The sequence below is a fragment of the Triturus cristatus genome, chromosome 7 (genome assembly GCF_964204655.1).
Source record: "Triturus cristatus chromosome 7, aTriCri1.1, whole genome shotgun sequence".
In the NCBI taxonomy this organism is placed as follows: domain Eukaryota; kingdom Metazoa; phylum Chordata; class Amphibia; order Caudata; family Salamandridae; genus Triturus; species Triturus cristatus.
In genome coordinates, this window is record NC_140590.1 from 746,180,294 (window position 1) to 746,201,537 (window position 21,244).

At 48.1% G+C, this 21,244-nt stretch overlaps 1 protein-coding gene across 2 annotated transcripts in view; it reads left to right on the forward strand.

Annotated features, from left to right (window-relative positions):
- The window catches only part of DNAH17 (dynein axonemal heavy chain 17), a 14,992,541-nt gene that overhangs the window by 3,553,549 nt on the left and 11,417,748 nt on the right, over positions 1 to 21,244 (forward strand). The window contains exon 17 of one of the 2 annotated variants that reach the window (XM_085617470.1): positions 17,199 to 17,339. In XM_085617470.1, the coding sequence (XP_085473596.1) occupies positions 17,199 to 17,339 (141 nt within the window). The remainder of the gene's footprint in view (positions 1 to 17,198; positions 17,340 to 21,244) is intronic. The other variant, XM_085617471.1, reaches the window with a different exon arrangement.

Sequence of the window (21,244 nt, forward strand, 5' to 3'; positions counted from 1 at the left end):
CTACCCTCCTTCAGTTAAGACAACTCCTAGAGGAGTATGACATTATTAGGGCATCTCAGGCAGGTACCCTAGGTACAGAGGAGGGTCTACCCACCACAGAGGAGTCAGAGGAGACTTCAGGTGAAGAGGTAGACAGCCAGGGCCAAGTAGGAAGACTTAGCCAGGCTAACCTAAGCTTACATGGGAGTTTGCATGGGGTCCCCCCTTACAGACCCCCAAGTAGGCTTACACAGAGAAGCAGGAGAGACAGATCCCCTTCAAGGGAATCCATCCACTCCCATGTCTCTAACATCTCTAATGCTTCCTCTCACAGGGGAATGACTTCCCATGAGAGAAAGGAGCATGAAGCCAGAATGAGGAAAGCTAATCTGAGGATTCAGAGGGAAGAACTTGCCCTTGCCAAAGAGAAGCTTGCTCTGGCTAGAGAACAAAAGTTAAGTGGGTTAGAACCCACTGGTGGCAGCAACATTCCTAGAGATAGGGATAGGTCTTATGACCATAGAAACCTAAGCAAGATAGTCCCCCCATATCAGAATGGGGATGACATCCACAAGTGGATGACTGCTTTGGAGAGGGCCTGCAAAGTACAGCAGGTTCCCCAGAGTCAGTGGGCAGCTATCTTGTGGCTCTCCTTTTCTGACAAAGGTAGAGACAAGCTCCTCACAGTCAGTGATGAGGATGCAAACAATTACAAAGTCCTGAAGAGTGCTCTGATAGATGGGTTTGGCTTAACCACTGAGCAATATAGGTTGTTGTTCAGAGACACCCAGAAGACACAGACACAGGACTGGTCTGATTTTGTGGATTGTGCCACTAAGGCTTTGGAAGGTTGGTTAAATGGCAGCAAGGTGCAGGACTATACAGGATTGTACAACTTGATTATGAGGGAGCAGATCCTTAGTAATTGTCAGAACCAGCTTCTCCATCAACACCTGGTAGACTCAGATTTGACCTCTCCCCAAGAATTGGGAAAGAGGGCAGATAAATGGGTCAGGACCAGGATTAGGCCTAAAAATCAGGGTGGTGACCAAAAGAAAGATACCACCAAGCCTCAAGAGAAGGGTGGGGATAAAACAAAAGAGAAATCTTCCTCAGGGCCCCAAAACTCCACACAGGGTGGTGGGTCCCAAGCTCCCTCCTCTACCACAGTTAAAAAGCCTTACTGCCATGTGTGTAAAACACCTGGGCATTGGAAAACTGACAGCAGTTGCCCACAGGCTAAAAACAAAACTGTTCCTCCAACTACTCCTGTCACACCACCTATTACTGTCAGCAGTAATCCCCCAGGTGGTGGGAGTGCCCCCAAAAATTTGGTTGGGTTTTCTTGGGGAACACAGGGGGACTCTGGCTTAACCAATTCCCCTACAGCAGCTACTCTTGTCTGTGATGGTGGCATGGGGTTTGCCAACTTCACTGCCTGTCCCAACACGTTGGGTAGGTACAGACAGGAACCCTACATCAATGGTAGAAAAGCTGAGGCCTACAGAGACACTGGAGCTAGCATCACTATGGTGGCCCATAGGCTAGTTCCCTCTGAGCAGCTTTTGCCTGGGTTCTCATACCAGGTAACTAACATTGATGGCAAACAGAACAGTCCCCCCATGGCAGAGGTATGTCTCAGCTGGGGAGGGGTCACTGGCCCTAAAAGGGTGGCAGTGTCTCCAACCTTGCCTGTGGACTGTTTACTGGGGAATGACTTAGAACTCTCAGCTTGGGCTGAAGTTGAACAAGACACCCATTCTAAAATGGTAGGCCTTTCACAAAAGGGTAGTGGGGTTGTGCCAGCCACAACCCCTGTCCAAGTAGATTTCCTCCCTGAAAAGGTTGGAAGGGCAGTGGTAGCCACAGCCCAGGCAAAGACAGACTTCCCTGTAGAGATTGGCAGAGCTGTGACAGTCACAGCTCAAACACAAACTGAGTGCCTTCCTGAAAAGGTTGGCAAGGCTGTAATGGTCTCAGCCCATACTCAGACTGACTTAGGTGTAGTGAAGCCTGAAACTTTGGATCACTCCACACAAACAGAGAGTAGTGGGGAGGAAGAAAAGTCTCCCTCTCCCCAGACATTAGGAACAGGTCAGCCTCCTCAGGGATCTGACCCCACCCCTTGTGAAGGAACTGCCCCAGAGGTAGCCAGGCCTGGCCTGGCAGAGCCTCTGATGTCAGTGGCCCCTTCCAAGGTGGGACCCAGTCTGGTGCAGGTAGCCTGCCTCTCTCTACCCTGCCTCAGTCAGCCCAGGGCTGCAGAGGTCAGGGAGGCCAGTGGACCCCAAGAGGGCCCCTGTCCACAAGAATCCCCCCATCAAAAGAATGAGGATTGCCTGGCTAGTAGCCCTAGCCAGGTGATGGGTAAAAACATTCCTGAGGGATCCCCTTTACAGGTAGTTAGGGACCTCCCCCAGAGGGATTCTGTTGGGCACAGGCAAACCTGGGACCGTAGGGCCCCAAACCTGACCTGTCCCTCCAGTAAGCCCACAAAAGGGACCCAGCCTCCAGCTTTAGGTAGCCAGAGGCTAACCCTGAGAGCACAGTGCAACTCAGTTAAAGAAAGAAAGGCATCCATGGTGGAGGATGATTGGAGGAAGCTGAGGCCTCACTTTGAGGACACTCACTTCAGTACTCCATCTCAACACCAGCCTTTTACTTTGCAAAGACACACCCAAGGTAGAGATTCCCTATGGTGGAGACACTATGATACCTTTAGGATGAGGGATTGCTTAGTGGACCATGAGACAGGGGGTAACCATGCCAGTGCTGGTTCTTCCTTATATGGCCACTTAGGCAATAGAGGCTTACCTTGTCAAGGCCAGCCTTATCTCCTTTCGTTTGGGGGGGGGGTTGTGTAGGAAGGTGGATATCTGACTATGGTTACCCCCAACTTTTTGCCTAGTGTCTAGCTGGTTTTTCGACTTAGTTGGCCTGAGATCCTGCCATTCAGGGTCTCAGGCTGTCTGCTCTCTCTTTAAAATGGACTCCATGTACCCTAGGTACATAACCAATTGGTAAGGATCACCTTATTGGACCCTGTACAGTGTACCCTAGGTACCCAGGGCATAGGTGTACCCTAGGCCTCCCAGGGGCTGCAGCATGTATTATGCCACCCCTGGTCTGGCCTTCCAATCAGACACAACTGGCTGATCACTCAGCTGGGGCAAGGTTGTGTAATCACCCCTTGCTTAGATATAGTATGCCTATATCTACCCTTATATATAGACACATGTGTACCTATCAGTCACTCCTATGGCAGGCCTTAACAATCCTGGAGGCAGAGTGCTTGGTAACATGTGAGATTGTGCTCTAGCATGAGCTGAGCCTGTCTGCAGCTTTCGGAACCATGTCCTTATAGCTGTTCTATGATATAGCCTACCATATACTCTTAAAGTGCCTTATAATCTTAAACGGTTATGGTAACTATGGTTTGGCTTTATCAAAACATGTCGTGTAAGGTGTCTAACACTTTGGAATAATACCCCCATACCATTTCTGGTGATGAGGATATTATCCCTCCCTTCTAGAGGGAGAGACATGTTAAAATCCTACTTTGCTGTTTAACTCTAACCAAAGCCTCAGCATCACAAAATGGATGCTGCTGCCACAGACACAAGTCTGACCTCCTGCTGCTGGGAGTGATCCCAGCCAGGAAGGCCTGGACAATAGGTTTCCTGCTTGGGGAGGTGCTAGCACCTCCCCAGACAGCCTTTAGTGTATTGGGGCAGGGTGGGCTGAAAGGAATGAGACATGCCTGGGGCACACAAGGTGTTCCTTGCATAGTCCAGTTCAAACCGGCGCTGGGGCACTCCAGCCCCAGCTCTGGCGCGAAACTGGACAAAGGGAAGTGGGTGTAACCACCCCCTCCCAGGTCCCACCCATAAGGCGTGACCTAGCAGGTATCCCAGCCCCCCAGATTAGTATAAGAGTGGGAGTTGGGCCTCAAGACTTTAGATTATCCTGAACCTGCAAAACTGAACAGAAACTCTGGACCTTCGACATTCGACGAAAGAAGAAGACTGAAGAATCTCCCTTGTAGCCAAGGAGTGGCTACCCTGTGCAAACAGGCACCATCAAGAGACTACCCTTTGCTTTGCCCACGTTCTACGAGGAACCGACTGCAGAGCCTGACCAGAGCCTTGACTTCCAGACTTCTCCGACCCTGATCCACATCTACAGCAGAGCTGAGATCCGTGGAGGCGACGAGCGACGTGGGACCGGCTACCTGGAAAAAGTGGCTAGTAACTTACAGCGCAGCTTCTGAGGTACCCTCGAAGTTGTGCACCGGGGATTGAGAAGCCCCAACCCCAAGCACCATCTGCACCGAAGATCAGCCCCCCACACTCCACGAGTCCTGCGTGGGGCCCTTCAGCATTTTCCTGCTTGCCGCGTCTGTCCGGTTGCTTGCCCGCTGGCTAGTGGCCTTTGTGACGACGCACCCTGAAATCTTCTGCGCTGGTTTGGCTCCTCCAGACTGGCTCCCGCTTCTCTGCAAAGAAGAAGCACCCCAGACCTTCCTGGTCTGCACCAGAAGCAAGTCCTTCGTTCTTCGTGGGTTCCGCTTGCCAAGGCTTGTTGAGTCCTAGTCCAACTTCGACGCCGCCGACAGCAAGAGCCTTCGTGGGACAGCTCGCCTCCTGGTCCTGGTCGTCCTTGACGCTTCCTGGTCCTCCTGGCTGCAGCGACAAGCTTCACCTTCACCTGCAATCTTCACGACATCGCCTGGTTCCTTCCTGGTTCCACGTGGTCACTGGCTAGTGACCTTGACTCTGTCCCTTCTGCTTGCAGGTTTCTTCTCTTCTTGATCCCAGCCTTGGGATCCACCGGACACTCTTCACTGACTGCCTGTCAGCATCTTTCTTCAGGCATCCATAGGAGTCGACGACGAAAACGACGCATCTTCACCCCTATGCACCCGCAGCCTGTGGGCTAGGTGACTTGGGTACTCCGGTGCTCATCAGGATAGTGACTATCCTAGTGTCTAGTTTTCAAGTCTCAACTTCCTAGCTACTCCGGAAGTGTCCTAAATATACCGTTTTCTAAACTGTACTATTGCTATTGACTTTTACGCAGTACGCGTGAGTGTTTCCACTCTGCACACGAATCCCGTGGGCCTCCCACTTCCTAACTAACGCTAGTGTAGTGTAGCCCCAGCGATTCCCTAGGCCTAGGCCTATTCTATTTCCATGACAGTGGTTCTTATACCACTTACTTAGTATATGGTTTGCGTGGCCCCTAGGGCCTAACTGTATTACTTACCTGTGTGACTTAATGTATGCTTAAATAAGACTGTGTTGTACTTACCTCTAATCTCATAAAGAGTGCTGAGGGTTTGACTAGAATAAATACACTTTATTTTATATATATATCTGTTGTGGTGTCCTTTCATTTGGTATTCAAGGGATTATATATGGTGTCACAGCTGGCTTCACATGCCATTCCGAGTTTAGCCTAAGACTGCTCTTGTCCATGCTACCACTAGGATAGCTGGTCTATAAGGTTGACTTTACAACCAATCACCATAAGGGTATTTGGACTGATATAAGGTGTGCACTAGAACTAGTGACATCATACATCAGGCCAACTTCTCACAGGCTCGTCTGGGGCAACCAGGGAAGCCCAAAGAAAATCAAAGTTGCCTTCACAGGGACCCACCAGTCGACGGACCAGGGACCGCGAAGGAGCCTCGAGCTGAAATACAAGAAGCGGGCTCACGGAACACTCGTGGAGTGTAGGCCCACAATCTTTGGTGCAGATGGTGCTCGGGGCGTGGGCTACAAGTAACCCAAAGCACGACTTCGAGAGACGTCGGGAAGTCAATGCACTTGCAAATGTGTACGGTGACCAGGAGTTCCGGTTCCACGTTACTCATGAGGGCTGCGGGTCACAGCTTTGCTGGGGACTCGGGTCGGCCTCTGAGAAGTCTGGAAATCCTCTTCCTGGGCTGCAAATACTTCGGAGTCCAGCGGGAGCTTCGGAGATGCAGACCGGCAAAATGCTTCGTTGGTGCCTGCCAAGCAGGGGATTCACTCCTTGACCCCAAGGGAGATTTCTTCAGTCCTCTAGTCTTGAGTAGAGCGTCGAAGTTACAGGATTCAGCTACAGAGTTTCGTCCAGGGATATCTAAATTCCTGTTGCCAGGGGTTCCTTACTTAAACCTAAGAAAGGGGTTGGACTAACTCTAGGGACCCACCTATGGGAGGGTTTGGAAAGAGGGGTGGCTTCACCCATTTCCTTTGTCCAGTTTCGCGTCAGAGCAGGGGCTGGAAGCCCCTGAACTGGTTTGAGCAGGACTATGCACAGGGACACCAAATATCCCCCCAGTGCAGAGCTTCAAAGCACTCTGAGCGTGCTCCCACCCAGCCCCAATACACATCAGCCTGTCTGGGAGGTGGTTACACCTCCCTGTGACAGGAAACCTATTGTCCAGGCCTCCCTTGCCGGAGTTTCGGTCAGCAGCAGGAGGCCAGAGGCGTGTCTGTGGCTGCAGAATCCATTTTGTGATGCCAGGTCTCAGTTAAGTTGGTACCGGGTATACCGGTACTGTCATGTCTCTCCCTCTAGAAGGGTGGGATCATACCCCCACACCAGTTAATGATGTGGGGGTATGATTCCAAGGTGTTTGACACCAAACACTACATGTTTCCGTGCAGCCAGTCCAAAGTTAGCATTAACAGTTTTAGCTATAATGCACTTAAGAGCATGTGGTCAGGCTGCACTACTGACAACCCCGGGGAAGAGATTCCAAAGGCTGCAGAGGGGCTCAGCTCATGCCTGGGCACCCTCTCACATATAACCAAGCACCCTACCTTCAGGAATGATAAGGCCTGCCATAGGGGTGACTGATAGGTTTGTATGTGCAGTATATAGTGAGATATAGTGAACCTATATCTCTGTAAGGGGTGCATGCACCACCTTACCCAGGCTGCAGTAGTAGACCTGTGGTGTCATTTTGGAGGGCTTTCCAGGGGTGTCACAATACATGCTTCAGCCCCTGGTAGGCCTCTGGGGTACCTATGCCATGGGTACATAGTATACCATATACTAGGGACTCACAAGGGTACCCCAGAATCCAATCTGGAGTGTACCTAAAGTACATGGAATCAATTTAGAGAGGAAGCAGCTAGGCTGGGGTCCTGAATAGCAGGGCCCCAGCCAGACTAAAGTCGAAAAACAGTGAAACACCAGCAAAAAGTGTGGGTAACCATAGGAGGCAGATCCTACTCTCCTGCAACAGTCAAACATGACCGTCTCCTAGACTTACTTGAACACAGAATGGGGTTATCTGGGAATGTCCTAAAATGGTTTGCCTCCTTCTTAGACAGCCGAACGCAAAGAATCAAGCTCAACCAATCGCTGTCCACCCCCACGGCGGTCACCCTTGGAGTCCCTTAAGGTTCCTCCCTATCACCTACCCTCTTCAATCTACTCATGGAGCCCTTAACCAAAATTCTGAAACCCTCCAATGTTCAGTACAACATATATGCGTATGATACCCAACTATACCTAAAAGTATCATCACCAGATGATATCTGCTCACTCAACACAACTCTGCAAAAAACCCACAACTGGCTGACCAACTCAGACTTGTCACCGGCTCCAAAAAGAACAACCACATCACCCCTTATCTAAAGGCACTGAACTGTTTCCCTTTTGAGGCAAGATCACAGTGCTAAAAATTGCCTGTATGACACACAAAGCCTTGCATACTTTCTCCGGACTAGCACCTAGAATCTGGAATGCCCTGCCCCTGGAAATCAGAATGAACCCTTCTAGTACTTCCTTCAAAACTTAAGTCAAACTGCTTTTTTTAAAATAACTTTATTTATTGGTTTCAAGCATGCAAACTGACATTTGAACAGACCCATCACTGCCCATTCGTAGCCCAGTAGACCCCATTACTTGTTTTATGCGACGTATCCCAAGCTTACGTAACCGAAGCTGGTGACTAATGTCCATGTGAAAAAGGGGAATGTCCAACATTAGGCCTGAAACTTATAACATACTTTAAAAGGCAGTACCCCAACACTTAACTTGCTCTCCAAACAGAACCTACAGCTGATTTTAAAGACCAATAGCTAACACACTCTTGAGTACCCCCGGACCCACTAATAATGTTTAACATCAAGTATGCTCTCCCATTATCTACTCTCATTTTTGTGCCTATTGTATCAAGCTTTCTATGTGATGTAACTTCTGTCATGTGCATGGGGAGAGGATGTGGTCCGTCGGCTGCGCTGCCGCCTCTGGTGCAGGCAACCAGGGTTCGAGCCTCAAGGTCGCGTCCACATCCTGTGATTCTGGGCAAATCACTTAATCTCCCCGTGCCTGAATGTGTAATGTAAATACGGTGCTATGTAAAGCGCTCCAATACCTTCGGGTCGAGTTAGCGCTATATAAATATGCAACAAAAAAAGAAAAATGTGCTCTGTTACCCTTCCAGCGTCTAGTGCTCGCTATTAAAAACTTTTAAAATAAAATAAATAAATAATAAGGAGGGGATTCCTACCAGCAAAACCTATCCTTCAGCGGTTGGAGATTCTCTACGCCCTCCTATATCCGGCCAAGGTGCGCATTGCCCATGGAAGCAAGCCGCAGTTCTTTATGGATCCTAAGGCTGCATTGTCATACTCAAAAAGCAAATCAGCAGAGACAGCAAGAAGTTACCCATCTCACCTAGCTGGTCAGAGGAAGGCCGCACCAGTATCATTGGTCCCTGCCCTTACCTACCTGTAACACCCCTAAATCTAGAATTTAGGGGGCACCCTAAACCTTGCTTCCTCAGATCCAGCCTGACAACAAGAAGAAAAGAAGAAGGAGGACTGAACAGCCATACAGCCAGCTAACAAGAGGAAGACGTCCACTGACTTGGCCCCAGCCCTACCGGCCTGTCTCCCCTCGAACCTGCTCCTGCGAAATCCCGGTGTGTCCTGCAGCCAGCAACCTCAAAAACCCCAGAGGACCTGCTAGCCATCACTTCCAAAGACTGCTTCTCTCGTGAACACCCGATTTGTTAAACTGCAACCTCTGACAGCAGCCAGAGACCACAAATCCAGCCCACTCGGCACCCTCCAAATCCGGCCCGAGCTCGAGTGGAAAAACACCACGAGAAGGTCACCCCGGCTATCCTGACCCGAGATCCGGCAACCCCTGACCTGCCTCAAGCCTCCAGCCAACGCCTCCAGTCTAAATCCAGAAGGCTCCCTAACCGCGACCAGGAGCTGGTAAGAAGATCCAACCCCAAAAGGCACCCCTGCACCCGATGCCCCTCGGCCCTGTGTACCGAAACCGACGGTGCCTAACCAACCCTTAACTTCCCAACTTTCCTCTCTAAGTGGTGGTCGCACCCAGAAGTCCTTTGTCTCCCTGTCTGCAGTGCTTTTGCAAACCGGAGGTTCTCCATAAAAAAAAAACAGGGTGTCCAACGTCAAAACAGCACTCTGCACCCGGCCGCCCCATTGCCGCTGAGGGTGCACCTTTTGTGCTACTTTGTATCCCCATTTGCCCTGACCTACACCCTAGGAGCTTTGCTCCTAAAACCCAGTTACCTGCTTGCCAGCAGCCACCAACTGGAGGCCCCCTATCCCCCATTGGATAACAGTGGGCCTCAACACCTTGCACCCGGCCGCCCTAATGCCGCCGAGGGTGCAACAACAGTGCATCACTGACCCTGGGGGACCCCTGAGTCTAACCCCTGAACCTTAACTCCCCCAGTCGATTACTTACCTGTGAACCGATAACCTGTTTTTCCTCCGTTGGATAACATTGACAATTTTCTTCCAAAAAGTTTCAAAGTGTGGAGTTTGGAAATCTAGAAATATTCTTTAAAAATCGCACAAATAACCAAAACATATTTACTTACCTGTTTGCAGGAATTGTCCCAGTGCTGAATCTAGGTATCCAGCCCTGAGAAAAGTAACATAAAAAGTAACTTACCTGTAATTTACTGAAAAAGCCTATTCATTTCAATATACTGTATTTGCTAAGTGTTGCAACCTACTGCATCCCCTGTAAATCAAACAAAGTACAATTTCTATTGCATTTTCAAACTGTTTTATATTCAGCAACTTATTCCTGAAAAGAATTTAATGCCAACCTGTGCTAGGCTTGCTTAGTTCTAAAATAAAACAACAGTATATTTTTTTGTATGCAAAAACAATTGGCCTAGAGTTCAGTTCTTGAATGTGTGAATTCATTTGCTGACTGAGTGTGTACATCAAATGCTTAACACTGTCTGCTACTACCTTACTGCTTGACCACTCTACCACAAATAGAGAGTAAAGTTCTATCTAACTTTAACCTCTGCCTACCTCTGGGGTCACCTGGACTCTATACACACTATACCTCATTTTGGTGTAGTATATATAGAGCCAATTTCCTACAATGAGTATATAGCCTGGGTTAAACTCTTGTACCAGGCACCGACGGCCAGGGTTTGGTCTGGGAGACATGTGTCAGAGGCCATCAAGATCGGGAGGGGCACATGGCAGGGATACCCGTTGTCTCCGTTGCTGTTTGCCCTGGCCATGGAGCCTCTGGCGATACGCTTGCGTAGAGACATGGAGCGTGACTGTGGATGGCCGTATGCATGTGGTTTCCCTATATGCAGACGATGCTCTTCTCTATATACGTGAGCCGGAAAGAGCGCTTCCCATGGTTTGGGGGATATTATACCTTTGGAACTTCCTCGGGCCTCTGTATCAATAGTCAGAAAACCATACTGTTCCCACTCACGGCTTTGTCAAGGGGGGAGGCTCATGACCTCCCAGCAGTTGGTATGGATTGGAGGTGCGACAGCTTCCGGTATCTTAGACTGCAGATTGCACATAGCCCAGAGGCCCAATATGATCTTGGGTGGCCTAAAGGCATCAGTTTTAGTTCTGGAATAGGTTACCTTTGTCGGTTATGGGGAGAGTTGCATTAGCAAAAATGATGTTGTTGCCCCGTTGTCTGTATTGGCTCCAGGACTCCTTTTGCGAAATCCCGAGGTTGACATTTGACACACTGAATAGCCTCTTAATATCCCTGGTCTGGGCTGGAAAGCGAAGCAAAGTCAATTTGGACATCTTAAAACTCGATATGGATGGGGGTGGCCTAGGGTTACCGGACCTGCGTCTGTACTACATGGCAGGTTTGCTGCAATATGCTGCGCAGTGGTGTATGGGAGAGTGCACGGCTAAGACGGAATTACTGGGGAACTGGAATGAGGGGATGCAACTCCAGAAATTCCTAATGATGGGCTTGAGGGTCCCGAAAACGTGCCCGCATATAGTTCGACAGGTTACTGAGGTCTGGGAGCAGGCGGTGCATTGGGTGGTTAAAAAAGCCCCATAAGCTAGCGCATTACCGCTACAGTGGCTACAGAGTTTTTGGAGAATACAAGACATCATGGACCTCTCAAAGTGGTACGAGGGAGGTTGTGCGATGGCCAGAAACTTATACCAGAATGATACGTTTATGAATGCGCAGGCCTGGTTTCAGGTGCCACCAGGAAATTTTTTACAGTATGCTAAGATATTGTGTACTGTCTGGGAGACGTGGACAACATTTCCTGATGAACCAGAAGAGACCAGTACATTGGTGACTGCTGGACCCAGGCTCTACTCGTGGGCTTATCTCCCTTATTTACAAAGCTTTGAAGGTGGATCGTGGTCGAATTTAGACAGGGCTAGGACACGCTGGGAAGAGGACCTTCAAACCCCTTTGACAGATACTGAATGGAGGAGAGCTACCAGTAATGCATGATATAAGCGAATCCAGTTTTATTACCTTCACCGCATATACCTGACCCCCCAGCGCCGGGCTCGATTTACGCCAGGGGTGTCTTCCGCGTTCCCGCGGTGTGGTATGGATCTAGCTACATTTCTACATATGGTCTGGAACTGACCCCGTCTGCAGCAGTACTGGCACCAAGTGGTGCCGTCTCTTAACAGAGTGACTGCGGAGCGCATAGATGTCTCTATAAAGCACTGCATACTGGGGGTACTTCTGATACCTAAGAAAGGGACAAAGATGCGTTAAAGGTTCACACTCTTGAGACTGGTCCTAGCAAAAGGAAGAATAGCTATTCACTGAGTACAACCAGGTCCGCCTGCAGGGACAAAAATGGCGGGAAGACTTACGGGAATGGGGGATAGCCAAGGAGTGTCGTCTTAAGATAGTGCGGACTGATGATAATGCGGAGTGCGATCTCCTGGAATGGGGACAAATGTTAAACACAGTGTCCACAATAACGAATGAGAGCGAGACGGATAGTGCGCATGGTGCGCAGAGCACCATACTCGTTTCACCACACCCTGATGAGTCGCCATTTTATACACCTTCTCACACCATGACTGTGTGATTCACATGCTAGTTAAGAGTGCGCCACCAGCTTTCTACTACTACTAAGGTTAATTAGGTTGGGTCGCCTGTCTGCCACTCACACGAGGGTGGGGGGTGAAGGGAGTAGGAGTTGGTTTGGGGTGGGAATTTAATTTGTTAGCTGAGAAGATCTTTAGTGTTGTTTATTTGTCATGTAAGAGCATAGGACCTACGAACATAAAAAATATAAACTCCAATTGCACTGTTATAATAGATGAATAGCACACTCACATGATGGTGAGACTGTCTGTGAACAGGATGGGATAAGTGGAATGCAGAATGTGTATTGCTCATAAGATCCTTGACTGTATATACATGTACTGTGTACCTGATGCAATGGATGCGGTTTTCAATAAAAACAAGTTTAAAAAAACAAAAGGAATATACAGCCAGATAAGGCATTACCAAAGGTAAGTCAATTGTTCTTCAGTTAATGAATGACTATACAGGCAACCTTGAAAAGTTACAAAAGAAAGGAACATCATGAGCATTCCTTTCTCAAGAGAACATAAATATTACATTTTACATTTGTACAGACACCACAGCTAAGGCTTCATTTTCTATGAGGTTCCTGAAATTGAAAAACACAGAGAGAGAGAAAGGTTTGCTGCCATATTATTGTGCAAATACAAATAGCTGTTAATGTAAGCTGACTGTGGCCTAGTTATTAACTGAAGAAATGTTTAAACTAAGCATTATTTTCTTAAGAATAAAAACTTGCCTACAATCCTATACAGCAGTTGCAGAGTTAGCTGCCACCCCCACACTTGTATCTCAAGAGTTGTGGGCACCATGCGGGCAACTGAAAAAGTTGATCATGTTTGTTAGCTTCAAAGTTAAACTCGGTGCTGAAAGGTCTTGTCCACTTTCAACAGTTTTCAAGGGATAGTACTGTTTTAAGAGTAACACCACTCTTCCAGAAATCGATGCGTGCGATCAATGGGCCCAGTTTTAATTCCTTTATACATTCCTGTGACAGCACCCTTGTGCCCCATGATTCCCTTTATGTGTGCTTAGAGATCAGTGCCCTAAAGTGGGTCGGCTCTCTAGCCCCAATTTAGGTGGTTGTGTCTGGAGCAGGAGGCAGCCACGGCTCCTCTTTTGGGGCAGAGGAACGTCGCCCACTGCTCACTCAGCAGTGCAATCATGAAAAATAAAATGGTAATAAAATAATGTTATAATTTTATTTTCATCATGAAAAGCCGAGTCTGAGTGTGGTGAGGACATCCTGACGGGCAACAGCAGAGAGTAGGAGTGTGGGCACTGTAAGTGTGCATGTCATTTTGGCCAGCTGTCTTAGGACACAGGCGTCCAGGTCCTGACTGAGCACAACAAGCATTTGCAATGCAATAGGTCTCGCATTTACGCGAGTTTAAGCTATTAGTATTGTAAATGACATGCCTTTCATTTATGTTTTAAAAACTAAAACAAAAATAAAAGGCATTGTCATTTGCAAGGTCAATAGCTCAAACTCGCGTAAATGCGAGACCTATTGCATTGCAAACTAGATAGGCCAGCAATGGATGAATTTCCAGTTGACCAGTTACTAGTGTTTTTTCTGAATCCAATTGCGGAATGTGCATTAGATTCTATATGACCATTTGAGGAAAAAATTGAATTTCTACATGTTAAATAAAAACACCACACTGAGCATCAGTCCTTAAGTTACACAATCAACCTGGACTCAACTGTAACTGTATGCATTACACTTCTGACGATTAAAAAAACACACACCAGCGGTCGTTGCCAATAGAAACAATTCGCAACTGGCGAACTGATATTCCGCCAGCCACCATAAAGGTAGTTAAAACTTTAAAAGTAAAGATGCTTGGCTTGGTTGCAGGAGTCCTCTGGGGGAGAGACATCCCCACAGGGCACGGAGATTGTGTTAGAAGGACTTTCCCAGGCGAGGTGGCAATGCCTAGGCCTGGGCGGTAAATTCCGTTCCGCTCGCGGAATTTGCGAAATTTCGGTAATTTCGCGTTCCGTGGAGAACGCAAAATTGCCCAAAATTCTTCTTTCCGCGACTTGGCGAAATTTTTTCTTGTTCGCGTTCTCAAAATGCGTGTTCGCAAGATATTTCTCCCCGAGCATGCAAACAGCAACTGTGAACAGGAAAAAAGCATCGCGAACAAGCAATTCCGCGTGTTCGCGGAATTGCTGCATGTTCGCGGAGATTTTTTACCGTTTCGCGGAGGTTTGCGTAACGCGATTACGCAAATTCCGCCCACCCCTAGCAATGCCCAGAACAAACAGTTGTCGCGGGAGCATAAAATGCTAATAGCTGCAGAAAGGACAGGCACAAAGGCGTAAGAGTCGGGCCCTTGCTGGTTTTTAGTGCCCGCTGTGTTGGCCCAGGACAATGCAGGGCTATAAAGCCTGGCAGTGCTGGCCGGGGTTGGCTGCCATCGCTGGGGCTGTTAATCACACGCGGCAGCTTCCTGCTAATTACAGACTACCCAGAGGCGTGTGATGGGGAACAAAAAGCAGGTATGCTGCAGACATCCTGAGATCAGCCGAATGTAACCCACCCTGCCCAGATGACTCCGGGGTTCCTGCTGGCTGAACCCTGACGGGGCGAAAGGGACCAGCCCGGCAATCCTTCATCAACAAACCACCTACCCACGACGCAGTTTGTGTTCCAAGCACGGTATCCATCGCCCATTTAAGTTAGATGAGAACATACCAAACAAAAGTCACGTATCACTTTGGTCGCCACACAAATATGACAACAGCGGTGGGTGGCATTTGTCATCTTTTAAAATCCAGAAAGTGGGAAGTTTGTGACAAACGCTGCGTATTTGGGTAGCCTGTGGTGCGAGTGTGCGTCTTCCGATTTAACCTTAAAAAGTAAATTATGCTTATCGTCTTGCGTTTATAAACGGCTTCCTTCAACGCTTTCCACCTACGTTTATTTGTATAAATCCAGCATGGGACAAACAGCAACAAGCGTCCTTCTGGTGATTTGACAGACGGCGAAGGCAAGATTCAAGGACAGCGTCCTTTCAGTGAAAGCTGAGATCGAGCGTGCGAATGCGCGGTGGGGGCGCGCAAAAGTGAAAGCTGAAATCGACAGAGAAGAAACGCCGTGCGCGTGCACACCTCCTGTCCGGGCGCGCACATGTTTTGTCTCCCTTCACTCACCAAACCGACGACAATAGAGTCAAGGCGAAGCAGCGCATGCGCTGCATTCGCTGAGCGAGACCTAAAAACCAGCCAGCATAGACCAATTCCAGCACTTCTCTCATGCTGGGTAATAGTATTACCAGCATAACAGCAGCATCTGAATTGGCGTAGGGGAGTTTGTGAGCCTGTGCACTCGCCCATGGACTGCCTGGAATTGTCAGGAGCAGAAGAGAACTGAGGTGGAGGCCAGCAGGTAAGTATTCTTATTTTGTTTCTCCCCGCGCTGCCCTCCACTTTCTATCAACCACTGGCAGCGGTATTCTTAACAGGTCGGGCAGGAGCCAAAATAAATTCTTAGAGGATTTAGTATGGTGTGCAAGCGTTAAAAGCAATGCAACTTACTGAGAAAGCTCTTCTATGTGCATCTGTATTTAACCGTGTGATCGCATCTGAACGAAACTATGCACATGCATAATTAGTTTTTACAAAGCCTCTCTTCAGAGTAAAGCAAGCAAGCCCCAGAGTGAAACTTTGGGCCTTCCATTTTGTGCGTAGAAACATAAAATGTTTTTTATTTTAGATGAAGTTGAGAGAGATTTCATTGACACATTTCTCTAGTTTAGAAGAGACCAAAGGGATCTGGTTTTCATTTAATCTATTAGGACTTCATTTTATTTGTTGTACTTATCTGTTGGAGAATTAATGAGTGTTGTCTTTTCCCAGTAAATGACTGGCTGAATAGTAATCCTAGTGCTAGGCATGTCTGACCCTCATTACCTCCCTGAGTAAGACTTGAACTGCTCTGTCTCACTATCCTGAGGGTCAAATGCTAAAGGTGTGTACTTAGGGGCATATTTACTGGACTTGTGGCACAGGGCAGCGTAGCTGGTTAATTTTCTCGCTGCCCTGCATCACAGAGAAAGCGCAGATGCACTGTATTTATCCAGTTTGGTCAATTCCTGTCCTTTCTGCCTGTGTTGGCGTCATTTTGGCAGCCTGGTGCCAACTCAGGCTCCCATGCACTGTGTATGACGCAAACCTCCCAGTCCTATTTATGAAGCCACTCAAAGCCACTTTGTGTGGCTTTGAATGGCTTCAAAAATATGGAATAATGCATTGCAGCGCATATCAGTGTGTTACCTTACTCTGTGCAAGGGAGGCGTTCCTTGGGCGTTGAGATGCGTGGTCCCTTGGAACTTTTATGGTAAGGTGTAACAAGGAGAAATATGTTAATTTCTCCTAGTTTCTTCCTCTTCCAATGTGTGCTGCATTTTTTATTTGTAGTTTGTAGTTACCCACAGTTCTAGTTATACCCACCTCTAACTCAAACACTTAGGGGCCGATTCACAGAACTAATCTGAGACAAAATCCTATACTTAATACTTTCGATATTCACAGAATGCATTTACTACTTATGGTTAAACTTACTAATTTTGGTTACACATACTAATTTTGGTTGAACTTACTACTTTTGGTATTCACAGAAGGCATTACTTCTGTGAATACCAAAAGTAGTAAGTTTAACCAAAAGTAGTAAGTTTAATCAAAAGTAGTAAGTGCATTCTGTGAGTACCAAAAGTAGTAAGTTTAATATTTTGTCTCAGATTAGTTCTGTGAAACGGGCCCACAGAGAAAAGAATGTTAGCACAGTGTAGCTAAATGTATGCTATGATGTATTGTAAATTTGTTGAACAAAGATTTCTTATTTCGTTGATTATTTGCAGGAAAATGCCACATTGTTTAAGGCTGATGAGACAGCTCCCACATGGAAAGCTTACGTGGAGTATGTGGATAATATGGTCCTGGATGGATTCTTCGAAGTTGTCCAGAACTCTATACAGTTTCTTCTTAGCAACATGGGACCGGTTTGTCTTTATTTTTCATGTTTTCCTTGTTAGTGAACATTCTTTGAAATGCCAAAGATTTATTGCAATTCCTATGACCATCATTTTCTCCAAGTCCTACGATAGTTTGCCAGCACCCCATGATTATTACATTTGTTTTATAGCTGTAAGTGTACTAGCCTAAACATTATTATTGATAGAATTCCCACTGATGACTCTAGTCATAGGTTATTGATCACCCTTATCTAGGGGAAAGGTCACAGCAAGCAATAGTCAGCAGTGATAATGTAAGGAATTCTCACTTGAACCGGTGATTGGTTCAACTAGCTTCCAAACAGCATCCAGATAAGCTGTCACGCATGCCCTGGTCACAAGCAAGCTGGACTAAGAGAAACACCCTCTATGCCGGGATAGAAAAGAAAACTCACCGAAGGCTGCAGACCATTCAGAACTCTGCAACCAGAATCAATTTCAAATCTCCTACACCAAACTCACATCATACCACACCTGAAGGAGCTCCACTGACTCCCCATACACAAATGAGAAAAATTAAAACTCCCATCCACATTTTCAAGGTACTACATAAAACTGGAACAGCATACTTCAACAATCTCATCTGGTTTTACATCCCTTCCAGACACTTCCGCTCGTCTGGACATTGTATGGTACTTTGTAAAGGACATTATGCTGGTAGCATATGCTTCTCAAGCCTGTGATCCTTCATATATTCACATCTGTCAGAAATGTTGCAGCTGGCATCAGTTCTGTGAAGGTTAAGCTAAAAAGAAGTTATGAGTTGGTCAGAGCTAAAAGATATCCTCACTGGAAACGCAGTTGGTCGCTTTCAAATAGTCTGCTGAAACAACTGTTGAAGTCTCTGCAAAACACTCCTTAAGCGTTTGTTATTGAAGTTTCACAGAAAAGAAGCTTCTTGTCTTGAGGCTTGAGAAGAAAGTGCAAGGCAGTGTCTCTGCATCAGTTTTTCACCAAGAGTGATTGTGGTACCCGTTTCTGAAGGAATTTGTATTCAAGCTTGTATCTGGTTAGGAAATAGCAAGTAAGTTACATAGACATATATTGAACAATACCTCCTTTTCAAAAATAAAAGTTTTTTGAAGTATCTGTACAGACATTACAAGTAATAAGAGGTCTTACAAAAGAAAGAAGCATTGCAGGAAAGTAGGATCTGCTTTTTTCGTTACTCTGAGTTTTTGCTTGGTGTCAGTATGTTCTGATAGAGACTTCTAGCTGCAGATTCCTTACCTTTGAATTTCCCAGGCGTCAGGCTGAATCCGGAAACTTTTGCTGAGCAATACCCCTTGCACGCAACGTCGGGTGGCTTAATTCGGCTCTGCATGCCGTCGATGACGGTAGCATCGGTTATGACGTTGCGGTGCCTACATAGGTGCCACCCAGGTGCGCAGACGTCAGTTCTTTTCTTTCCGCACAGGTTAAGCGCCGATCCGAGAAGAGCTACCCCTCTGCCACTAGCTTTTTTCTCGACTTTTGGCAACATTTTTGACTACTTTGTGAGCGACGGATATCTGAAAAAAACAAGTTAGTTATAGATTCCTTACCTTAGAATTGCCCCCAGGTGTCAGACTGGATCCGGAAAGTTTTTTCGTTAGCAGTATCTCTGCGCTTTGGAAGGTGGCGTCGGTCGGCTCCGCGTCCGTCGTCGGCTTCGTGGTCGCTGGGATGACATCGCGGCAGCTACTTAGACGCCGCCCTCGCCTGCTGACGTCAGTTCTTCCTTTTTTCGCGCCAGCCAGAGCAGATCCGGGAAGAGCGGTACCTCAGACATTTTTCGACCAACTTTTTCTCGACTTTTGTCGACTTCTTTTTTTGAGCCTTCAACTCCTAAGGTGCACGAGGGATGCCTGGCTTCAAGCCATGCGGGTCCTGCCATCAGATGAATTCGGTGACGGATCCACGTCCGTGTGCATTTTGTTCCTGAAGCGCGACCACGACCAAGTCATGCTCCAACTGTCAGTCGAGGGTGCCATAAGCTTTGCGGGAGCAGTCCCGAAAGCTGCTTGAGCTCCGCGGTGTTCGAGGTCCCGGTCACGAGGGAGGTCGAGGGACCGGTCGCAGAGCCACCATCATTCCGGTTCCAAGTCTTCCAAGTCTTCGCACTCGGGGTCGGGTAAGTCGAAGCATAAGAAGAAGTCGAAGAAGCATGGCCGCTCTTCGACTTCTCCTCGTTGGTGGGCCGACCCGACGAGGCGTGCGGGTGGTGCTCTTCCTGCAGCTCCGCTTGCATAGCCCGAAGAGTCAACTCCGAGTTTCCCTCCCTTTCCAGGACCCAAAGCGACTCCCGCACCCATTCTACGAGGCGATACACGTCATCTTTGTGTGTCCTGAACTGGCTGGCACGCCTTCGGGCCTCGCGGATTCGGTTGGGGGTCCTAGGCCTTCTCCGCCGACGGCTCTGGCCCCGGTGCCGCAGGGCCCCCTTGGATCCAGGCCTGGATCCAGATCGGCGCTGGGTGACCTGATTACGCCTCCACCGGTGCCGCTTCCTCCGGCACCACTTCCACGCTCGACGCCGCCCCCCCCCCCCCCCGGCCGGCGTTGAGCCCGGCCTCCATTCCGACGTCGACCCGGAGCCAGACCGGTGTTGACCGACACCGGATCCGGCGCCGAGAGGGGTTTTTATGCCCCTGTTCACTCCTGAGGCCCCTTTTCAACCAGAATGGCACCCAGATACTGAGGAGGAGGACTGGGAGGGGTCAGGTGACCCTCTAGCTGACCAGGAGTGTGAGCAGGACTGGAGAGAGGAACTGGGGGATGCCAGTGGTTTGGACACCTCGCCTGACCTTGGCATGTTGTCTCCTCCTACCGTGGCTACGGAGGAGGGAGGGTCGTTGTAAGACCTGGGGTCTCCAGGCCCTAAGGAGGTAACGTGACACGAGCGGCTGGGCACCCAAAGGCCTATGTGTTAAGCGACCATACAACACACACATCCTCTGAAGCAGTAAACGCACACAATAATGGACGCGACACAGTAAGGTGTATGCAAATTATTCAGATTTATCTAATCAAAGGAGCACACACGGGAATCTTGTAGGGCAATGTATCTTAACTTGTACACTTTAACATTTGCATTACAGCATCTCATTACCTGTACACTTTAACATTTGCATTACAGCATCTCATTACGGTTACCTCAGCAATCCCTGCAGTATGAACTTCCCTAGTGCTGCGGGCCGGGGCCTGCACACGTGGCGCTACTGGTGTCTACGAAGAAACAAAGGCACATGAGCATAACTTGAGGTTGAATAATGTTTGCCTCATACCATGAGCACTTCCAAGCCTACCCTGAGGATAAAGCGTTAGTGGCACTTGGAGCGTACTGCCCTGCTGGACACCCTTTAGAGATGAGGCGCCGCTCATACACGGAGCGCCTTGTACTTGGGACCTCAACTGGAGAATGAAGCGCTTGAGACCACAAACTGAGGTTACACGCTATTTGGACCTTGCACGCCCTGAGCATCTGTGAATGCAACATGTAGGGTCAGCGCTCCTTAGACATAGAACGCATTGAGTACGGATGCATACAACTGACAGATCTGCGTTACTTAGACGTAGAACGCATTGAGCACTGGTAAATACAATTGAATGATCAGCGCTACTCCAACATAGAACGCATTGAGCACTGTGGAATACAAAGGAATGATCAGCGCTACTTAGACATAGAACGCATTGAGCACTGGTAAATACAATTGAATGATCAGTGCTACTCCAACATAGAACGCATTGAGCACTGTGGAATACAAAGGAATGATCAGCGCTACTTAGACATAGAACGCATTGAGCACTGGTGAATACAAAGGAATGATCAGCGCTACTTAGGCATAGAACGCATTGAGCACTGGTAAATACAATTGAATGAGCAGCGCTACTCCAACATAGAATGCATTGAG